Below are 10,291 nucleotides of genomic sequence, written 5' to 3' on the forward strand. Positions count from 1 at the left end.
CTTTTTTGGGAGTCCAACCCCCATTTGGGATCATTCCTGATGGGATTCAATCCCAACTCAGCTCTTTTAGGAGCCCAACCCCTTTTGGGATCATTCCTGGTGGGATTCAATCCCAACTCAGCTCTTTTTTGGGAGCCCAACCCCCATTTGGGATCATTCCCAGCGGGATTTGATCCCAAATTTGATCCCAAATGGGATCATTCCTGATGGGATTCAATCCCAACCGAGCTCGTTTTGGGAGCCCAACCCCCATTTGGGATCATTCCCAGTGGGATTTGATCCCAAATTTGATCCCAAATGGGATCATTCCTGATGGGATTCAATCCCAACTCAGCTCTTTTTGAGAGCCCAACCCCCATTTGGGATCATTCCCAGTGGGATTTGATCCCAAATCGAGCTCTTTTAGGAGCTCAATGGGATCATTCCTGATGGGATTCAATCCCAACCGAGCTCTTTTAGGAGCCCAACCCCCCTTTGGGATCATTCCCAGTGGGATTTGATCCCAAATTTGATCCCAAATGGGATCATTCCTGGTGGGATTCAATCCCAACTGAACTCTTTTAGGAGCCCAACCCCCCTTTGGGATCATTCCTGGTGGGATTTGATCCCAAACTGAGCTCTTTTGGGAGCCCAACCCCCATTTGGGATCATTCCCAGCGGGATTTGATCCCAAATTTGATCCCAAATGGGATCATTCCTGGTGGGATTCAATCCCAACTCAGCTCTTTTTTGGGAGCCCAACCCCCCTTTGGACTCATTCCTGGTGGGATTTGATCCCAAACTCAGCTCTTTTAGGAGCTCAATGGGATCATTCCTGGTGGGATTCAATCCCAACTGAGCTCTTTTAGGAGCCCAAACCCCATCAGGGCTCATTCCTGATGGGATTTGATCCCAAACTGAGCTCTTTTAGGAGCCCAACCCCCATTTGGGATCATTCCTGATGGGATTCAATCCCAACTGAGCTCTTTTAGGAGCCCAAACCCCATCAGGGCTCATTCCTGATGGGATTCAATCCCAACCGAGCTCTTTTTGGAGCCCAACCCCCATTTGGGATCATTCCCGGTGGGATTCAATCCCAAATTGAGCTCTTTTAGGAGCCCAACCCCCCTTTGGACTCATTCCCAGAGGGATTTGATCCCAAACTGAGTTTTTTTGGGAACCCAACCCCCCTTTGGGCTCATTCCCAGTGGGATTTGATCCCAAATTTGATCCCAAATAGGATCATTCCTGGTGGGATTCAATCCCAACTCAGCTCTTTTTTGGGAGCCCAACCCCCATTTGGGATCATTCCCAGCGGGATTTGATCCCAACTCAGCTCTTTTAGGAGCCCAACCCCCATTTGGGATCATTCCCAGCGGGATTTGATCCCAAATTTGATCCCAAATAGGATCATTCCTGGTGGGATTCAATCCCAACTCAGCTCTTTTTTAGGAGCCCAACCCCCCTCAGGGCTCATTCCCGGTGGGATTCAATCCCAACCGAGCTCTTTTAGGATCCCAACCCCCCTCTGGTCTCCTTCCCGTTGGGATTCGATCCCAACCTCTCCCATTTTCCCCTCCTTTTCCCCCGGGATCAGGTTCGGGAGTCGCTGGCGGCCGAGACGGGGCTGACGGTGCGGGTGGTGCAGGTTTGGTTCCAGAACCAGCGGGCCAAGGTGAGGCCCCCCTTCCCAAAATTCCCAATTATTTCCCCCCAAAATTCCCAATTTCCCCCCAAAATTCCCGGGATTTCACCCCCAAAAAAGGGGTTCCAAATTCCCGGTGTTTTGGGGTTTTTTTTCCCCCTGTAGATGAAGAAAATCGCCCGGAGGCAACAACAGCAACAACAGCAACAACAACAACAACAGCAGCAGGAAGAGCAGGAAAAGCGGGAGCAGGGTGGGAATTCCGGGCTGGGAAGCGGGAGAGGGAGCGGCCGGAGCGGTGATGACGACAATGAAGGTGAGAGGGGGGAAAAAAAACCGGGAATTTGGGGTGGAAAATCCCGGGATGGGGTTTGGGAGAGATTCAGGGAATGGGGGGGGGGAGGGGAAAGGTTGGGAATTCTGGTGTCCCACAACATTCCAAGGGTAGGGAGACATTCCATGGATTGGGGGGGATCCAACTCGGTCTTGGGTGCTTCCAGGGGTGGGAATTCCATGGTTTTCTCTGGGAATTCCAGCCCAAATCCCTTCCCAGCCAAGGATTCCTTCCCACATTCCAAGGGCAGGGACACATTCCATGGATTGGGGGGATCCATCGACATCTCTATCGTGACATCACCATTGTCACACCACTATCGTGACATCACCACTGTGACATCACCATTGTGACGTCACTATCGTGACATCACCATTGTGACGTCACTGTCACAACACCCCTATTGTGACATCACTATTGTGACATCACCATTGTCACACCACTATTGTGACATCATTATTGTGACATCACCATTGTGACATCACTATCACGACACCCCTGTTGTGACATCACTATTGTGACACCCCTGTTGTGACATCACTATCGCGACATCACTATTGTGACATCACTATCGTGACATAACCGTGGTGACACTGCTATCATGACATCGCTATTGTGACATCACTATCGTGACATAACCATGGTGACACCGCTATGGTGACATCACTATCGTGACGTCACCATCTTGACATCACTATTGTGACGTAACCATGGTGACACCGCTATCGTGACTTCACTATTGTGACATCACTATTGTGACATCACTGTCGTGACGTAACCATGGTGACACCGCTATCGTGACTTCACTATTGTGATGTCACCATTGTCACACCACTATGGTGATGTCACTATCGTGACATCACCATTGTCACCCCACTATCGTGACATCACCATTGTGACATCACTATCACGACACCCCTGTTGTGACATCACTATTGTGACGTAACCATGCTATCGTGACATCACTATCACGACATCACTATTGTGACATCACTATTGTGACATAACCGTGGTGACACCGCTATGGTGACATCACTATTGTGACATCACTGTCGTGACGTAACCATGGTGACACTGCTATCATGACTTCACTATCGTGACATCACCATTGTCACCCCACTATTGTGACATAACCATGGTGACACCACTATCGGGATGTCACCATCGTGACATCACTATCATGACATAACCGTGGTGACACCGCTATGGTGACATCACTATCGTGACATCACTATCGTGACATCACTATCGTGACATAACCGTGGTGACACCGCTATTGTGACATCACTATCGTGACGTAATCATGGTGACACCGCTATCGTGACATCACTATTGTGACGTAACCATGGTGACACCGCTATTGTGACGTCACTATCACAACATCACTATTGTGACATCACTGTCGTGACACCCCTGTTGTGACATCACTGTCGTGACATAACCATTGTGACACCGCTATGGTGACGTCACCATCGTGACATCACAGTTGTGACGTAACCATTATGACACCACTATGGTGACCTCACTATCGCGACACCACTATCGTGACATCACTATTGTGACGTAATCATGGTGACACCGCTATGGTGACATCACTATCGTGACATCACCATCGTGACATAATCATGGTGACACCGCTATGGTGACATCACTATCGCGACATCACTATTGTGACATAACCATGGTGACACCGCTATCATGACCTCACTATCGCGACATCACAATTGTGACATCACTATCATGACATAACCGTGGTGACACTGCTATGGTGACATCACTATTGTGACATCACTATCGTGACATAACCATGGTGACACCGCTATCGTGACATCACTATCACGACATCACTATTGTGACATCACTATTGTGACATAACCGTGGTGACACCGCTATCGTGACATCACTACTGTGACGTAATCATGGTGACACCGCTATGGTGACATCACTATCGTGACATAACCGTGGTGACACCGCTATTGTGACGTCACTATCACAACATCACTATTGTGACATCACTATCGTGACATAACCGTGGTGACACCGCTATCGTGACATCACTATGGTGACATAACCGTGGTGACACCGCTATCGTGACATCACTATTGTGACATAACCATGGTGACACCGCTATGGTGACATCACTATCGCGACATCATCATTGTGACATCACTATCATGACATCGCTATTGTGACATCACCATCGCGACATCACCATGGTGACATCACTATGGTGACATCACTATCGTGACATCACTATCGCGACATCACTATCGCGACATACCGACGGTGACGTCACTGCCGGCAGAGGCGCCGAGCGTGGGGGGCCTGGAGGGGCTCCTGGCGCCGTTTCCGCCCTGCCCGGCCCTGGAGCAGCAATTCCCACCCGGAATGGGAACGATGGGAATGATGGGAACGATGGGAATGATGGGAATGGGAACCACCCAGCAGCACAACCACTACGGTAACGCCCGGACACACTGCGGGAAACTGGGAGACACTGGGATAGACTGGGATACACTGGGATAAACTGGGATACATTGGGATAGACTGGGATACATTGGGATAAACTGGGATAGACTGGGATATGCTGGGATGAACTGGGATACACTGGGATAAACTGGGATACACTGGGATACACTGGGATAAACTAGGATAAACTGGGATACACGGGGATACACTGGGATATACTGGGATACACTGGGATATGGGATACATTGGGATATACTGGGATGCACTGGGATACATTGGGATACACTGGGATACACTGGGATACACTGGGATAGACTGGGATACATTGGGATAAACTGGGATATGCTGGGATAGACTGGGATACATTGGGATACACTGGGATAAACTGGGATGCATGGGGATATGGGATACACTGGGATATGGGATATACTGGGATACACTGGGATAAACTGGGATATACTGGGATATGGGATGCACTGGGATACACTGGGATAAACTGGGATAGACTGGGATAGACTGGGATAAACTGGGATAGACTGGGATACACTGGGATACACTGGGATACGCTGGGATATGCTGGGATACACTGGGATATACTGGGATATGGGATATAGTGGGATACACTGGGATACATTGGGATATACTGGGATGTACTGGGATATACTGGGATACACTGGGATAAACTGGGATATGGATACACTGGGATACACTGGGATAAACTGGGATACACTGGGATACACTGGGATACAGGATCTAATGGGATATGGGAAGGGAAGGGAAGGTTTGGGAAGGGAAGGTTTGGGAAGGGAAGGGAAGGTTTGGGAAGGGAAGGGAAGGTTTGGGAAGGGAAGGGAAGGTTTGGGAAGGTTTGGGAAGGTTTGGGAAGGGAAGGGAAGGGAAGGGAAGGGAAGGGAAGGGAAGGGAAGGTTTGGGAAGGGAAGGTTTGGGAAGGGAAGGGAAGGGAAGGGAAGATTTGGGAAGGGAAGGTTTGGGAAGGTTTGGGAAGGTTTGGGAAGGTTTGGGAAGGTTTGGGAAGGTTTGGGAAGGGAAGGTTTGGGAAGGGAAGGGAAGGGAAGGTTTGGGAAGGGAAGGTTTGGGAAGGGAAGGGAAGGGAAGGGAAGGGAAGGTTTGGGAAGGGAAGGGAAGGTTTGGGAAGGAAGGTTTGGGAAGGAAGGAAGGAAGGGAAGGGAAGGGAAGGAAGGGAAGGTTTGGGAAGGTTGGGGATGGAGGAGGGGAGGGGAGGAAGGTTTGGGAAGGTTTGGGAAGGGAAGGAAGGAAGGAAGGGAAGGGAAGGGAAGGAAGGAAGGGAAGGGAAGGGAAGGAAGGAAGGGAAGGTTTGGGAAGGGAAGGTTTGGGAAGGAAAGTTTGGGAAGGAAGGAAGGAAGGGAAGGGAAGGGAAGGGAAGGGAAGGGAAGGGAAGGAAGGGAAGGGAAGGAAGGAAGGAAGGAAGGGAAGGGAAGGTTTGGGAAGGAAGGAAGGGAAGGGAAGGTTTGGGAAGGGAAGGGAAGGGAAGGGAAGGGAAGGGAAGGGAAGGGAAGGGAAGGGAAGGTTTGGGAATTCCCCATCCCCTGGGAATATTCCAGAGCCTCCACCCGACCTCCCCTTCCCTCCTTTTCCCCATTCCCGTTTTTCCCAGCCCCGGCAGGAATTTTCCAGGATCTGGAGGGCTCCGGCCTGGCGGAATTCCTGGGATCTGGAGCCGATCCCGCCCTTGGGAACAATCCCATCGACCGCCTCTATTCCATGCACAGCTCCTACTTCACCTCCTGACCCCACAATTCCCACAATTCCTGGAAATTCCCGGCATTCCCGGCATTCCCAGAACTCCCAGAATTCCCAGCATTCCCAGAATTCCCAGCCTGGGAAGAGCAGGATTGAGAAACCCCCTCCCCCTCCCCCCCCAAACCCTTGGGATTGTTGTCCTGGAGAGGATGGATCCCAAAATTCCCATCATTTTCCACCAATATTTGAGATTTTCCAGCATCTTCTGGAATTTTCCATCATTTTCCATCAGGACTGGGAATTCCAGGTTGGAATCCTGAGGGAATTTTCCATTGGGATCAGGAATTTCCAGCCAAAATCTGGGATTTTCCATCATTTTCCACCAGGATTGGGAATTTCCCAGGCCAGGATCCACCAATATTTGGGATTTTCCAGCATTTTCCGTCAATATTTGGGATTTTCCAGCATTTTCCAGAATTTTCCATCATTTTCCATCAAGACTGGGAATTCCAGGCTGGAATCCTGAGGGAATTTTCCATTGGGATCAGGAATTTCCAGCCAAAATCTGGGATTTTCCCTCAATATTTGGGATTTTCCAGCATTTTCCACCAATATTTGGGATTTTCCAGCATCTTCTGGAATTTTCCAGCATTTTCCATCAGGATTGGGAATTCCAGGTTGGAATCCTGAGGGAATTTTCCATTGGGATCAGGAATTTCCAGCCAAAATTCCCATCATTTTCCATCAGGACCTGGAATTTCTGGCCCAAAATCCACCAATATTTGGGATTTTCCAGCATTTTCTGGAATTTTCCATCATTTCCCATCAGGACTGGGAATTCCAGGCTGGAATCCAGAGGGAATTTTCCATTGGAATCAGGAATTTCCAGCCAAAATCTGGGATTTCCCATCATTTTCCATCAATATTTGGGATTTTCCAGCATTTTCCAGCATCTTCTGGAATTTTCCATCATTTCCCATCAGGACTGGGAATTCCAGGCTGGAATTCTGAGGGAATTTTCCATTGGAATCAGGAATTTCCAGCCAAAATTCCCATCATTTTCCACCAGAACTGGGAATTTCCAGGTCAGGATCCACCAATATTTGGGATTTTCCAGCATTTTCTGGAATTTTCCATCATTTCCCATCAGGACTGGGAATTCCAGGCTGGAATCCTGAGGGAATTTTCCATTGGAATCAGGAATTTCCAGCCAAAATCTGGGATTTTCCATCATTTTCCCTCAATATTTGGGATTTTCCAACATTTTCCGTCAATATTTGGGATTTTCCAGCATTTTCTGGAATTTTGGGAGATTTCCTGGGAATTTGATGGATTTTTTTTTTCCCTCCTTAAATCCCATTCCTGGAATTTTTCCTGGCTCATTCCCGGGGTTTTTTTGGGAATTTTTTTGGGAATTCTTGGTGTGGGTTGGAAAAGAAATTCCCTTTCCCAAAAATAAATAAATAAATAAAATTGGAATTTCTTGGGAATTTTTGTGGTTTTTTTTTTGTTTTCCCAGGTTGGGATTTGTTGGGATGGGGTTGGGAATTCTGGGATTAAAAAGGTGGGAATTGGGGAATTGGCAAGTTGGGATTTGTGTGGATTTGGGGAGAAATAATTTGGATTTTAGGGACAAATAATTTGGATTTTAGGGATAAATAATTTCAATTTCAGGGAGAAATAATTTTAATTTTAGGGAGAAATAATTTAGATTTTTGGGAAGAAATAATTTGGATTTTAGGGATAAATAATTTTAATTTTGGGGAGATATAATTTTAATTTTAGGAATAAATAATTTGAGATTTGAGGGATAAATAATTTGGATTTTTAGGGATAAATAATTTGGATTTTGGGGATAAATAATTTTAATTTTGGGGAGAAATAATTTTAGATTTTGGGGAGAAATAAATTCAATTTCAGGGATAAATAATTTGGATTTTGGGGATAAATAATTTCAATTTCAGGGACAAATAATTTTAATTTTAGGGACAAATAATTTGAATTTTGGGCAGAAAAAATTTCCCTTTCAGGGGGTAAAAGATTTTCAAGGAGAAGGAGAAAAAAAACCACCTTAAAAATTAAAAATAAACTCCAAACCAAACCAATCCCTGGCCGGAATCCAAGGAAAACAAAAAGCTTGGAATGTGGGAGCTGCCCTTGGAACGAGGCATTTACGGATGAAAGGCCTGGAAAAATTCCAGTTGGATGGAAAAGAAAAAAAAAAATAAAAGAGGGAAAAAAACAACAAAAAAAGTGGATTTTGGGGCCCGGGAGGTGAAGGGAAAAGAGGGAGGGAAGGGAGAAATAATTTGGATTTTAGGGAGAAAAATGGAGATTTTAGGGATAAATAAATTTAATTTTTAGGGGTAAATTTATTCAGATTTTAGGGATAAAAAATGTGGATTTTAGGGATAAATATATTTAATTTTTAGGGGTAAATAATTTAGATTTTAGGGAGAAATAATTTAGATTTTAGGGATAAATAATTTAGATTTTAGGGAGAAATATATTTAATTTTTAGGGGTAAATAATTCAGATTTTAGGGAGAAATAATTTAGATTTTAGGGAGAAATATATTTCATTTTTAGGGATTAATATGTTGAATTTTAGGGATAAATAATTCAGATTTTAGGGAGAAAAAATGTGGATTTTAGGGAGAAATATATTTAATTTTTAGGGATAAATTTATTCAGGTTTTAGGGATAAATAATTTAGATTTTAGGGATAAAAAATGTGGATTTTAGGGATAAATATATATAATTTTAATGGAAAAATAGATTTAGATTTTAGGAAGAAATAATTTAGATTTTAGGGATAAATAATTCGAATTTCAGGGATAAATAATTTCAATTTTTAGGGCTAAATAATTCACACTTTAGGGATAAATTTATTCAGATTTTAGGGCTAAATAATTCACAATTTTAGGGCTAAACAATTCAGATTTTAGGGACAAATACACTTAATTTTTAGGGCTAAATACATTTAATTTTTTTCCAGGATTTTTTTGGGGAATAAAAAAACCGAACCCTGTCTGATTCCCAAAGGAATTTTGGGAAGGATTCAGGTGGGAATTATTAAAAAAAACAGGGAAAAAGCAGATTATTTTTTAAGGATCCCATTCCAGCCCATCCCGAGGTTCCAAAGGAAGTTGGAATTAATTAATTAATGAATTAATTTATTTCTTTATTTATTTATCCAAGTGTTGTTGTGTTTTTTTAGGGATAAAACCTGAAATTCCCGGGAAAAATCGGGAATTGTTTCATCCCCAAGGGGGGAAGCAAATCCAAGGAATCCTCATTTTCCTTTTCCAGAAAGAGAGAGAGAGGAAAAAAATCCGGGATTGGGAAAATTCCAGAGGTTTTTCTGGCCCTTCCCGGAATTCCGAAGGATTTCCTAAGGAAAAACGAGAGCAGGGAAAAAACGGGATTAGGGTGATTAATTCCCAACCCCCCACTAAAAAATTCCAGGAATTCTGTAAGATTGAGGCTCTTGGGAATGAGGAAGGGATTTTGGGAATCTTCAGGGGGTTTTCCAAGCTCAGGAATTCCGGGATTTGGAGGGATTTGTTGTTGGATTCTCCCCCCACTTTTCCTGAGGGTCGCGGTGGAAAAATGGGATAACAATTCCTGGATTTTTAACCCCAAATATCCTTCCCAATTCCTGAGGGAAAAAGGGAATTTTGGGGGATTTCCTGGATTTGGGAGGATTTTGGAGGGGTTTTATCCCAAATATCCTTCCCAATCCACAATTCCTGAGGGACAAAGTGGATTTGGGGATGGATTTTATGGATTTGAGAGGATTTTGGAGAGGTTTTATCCCAAATATCCTTCCCAATCCACAATTCCTGAGGGAAAAGGGAGATTTTTGTGGGATTTCCTGGATCTGGGAGGATTTGGGGATGTTCTGATCCCAAATTTTAGCCCAAATATCCTTCCCAATCCACAATTCCTGAGGGAAAAGGGGGGATTTTTGGGGGATTTCGTGGATCTGGGAGGATTTGGGGATGTTCTGATCCCAATTTTATCCCAAATATCCTTCCCAATCCACAATTCCTGAGGGAAAAGGGGGGATTTTTGGGGGATTTCGTGGATCTGGGAGGATTTTGGAGAGGTTTTATCCCAAATATCCTTCCCAATCCACAA

General features: G+C 45.0%; 1 protein-coding gene across 1 annotated transcript; it reads left to right on the top strand.

Annotated features, from left to right (window-relative positions):
- Positions 1–1,576: 1,576 nt before the first annotated feature.
- On the top strand, positions 1,577–6,197 carry LOC126635032 (LIM homeobox transcription factor 1-beta-like; the record flags this gene model as incomplete). The annotated part of the gene is made up of 4 exons (XM_050305954.1): positions 1,577–1,654; positions 1,790–1,940; positions 4,264–4,419; positions 6,064–6,197. Coding segments are annotated over 4 exons (519 nt in total), but the record flags the coding sequence as incomplete, so codon positions are not given.
- Positions 6,198–10,291: the final 4,094 nt, after the last annotated feature.

Source organism: Myiozetetes cayanensis, unplaced genomic scaffold, assembly GCF_022539395.1.
Source record: "Myiozetetes cayanensis isolate MyiCay16 unplaced genomic scaffold, myiCay2020 scf1042, whole genome shotgun sequence".
Lineage (NCBI taxonomy): Eukaryota > Metazoa > Chordata > Aves > Passeriformes > Tyrannidae > Myiozetetes > Myiozetetes cayanensis.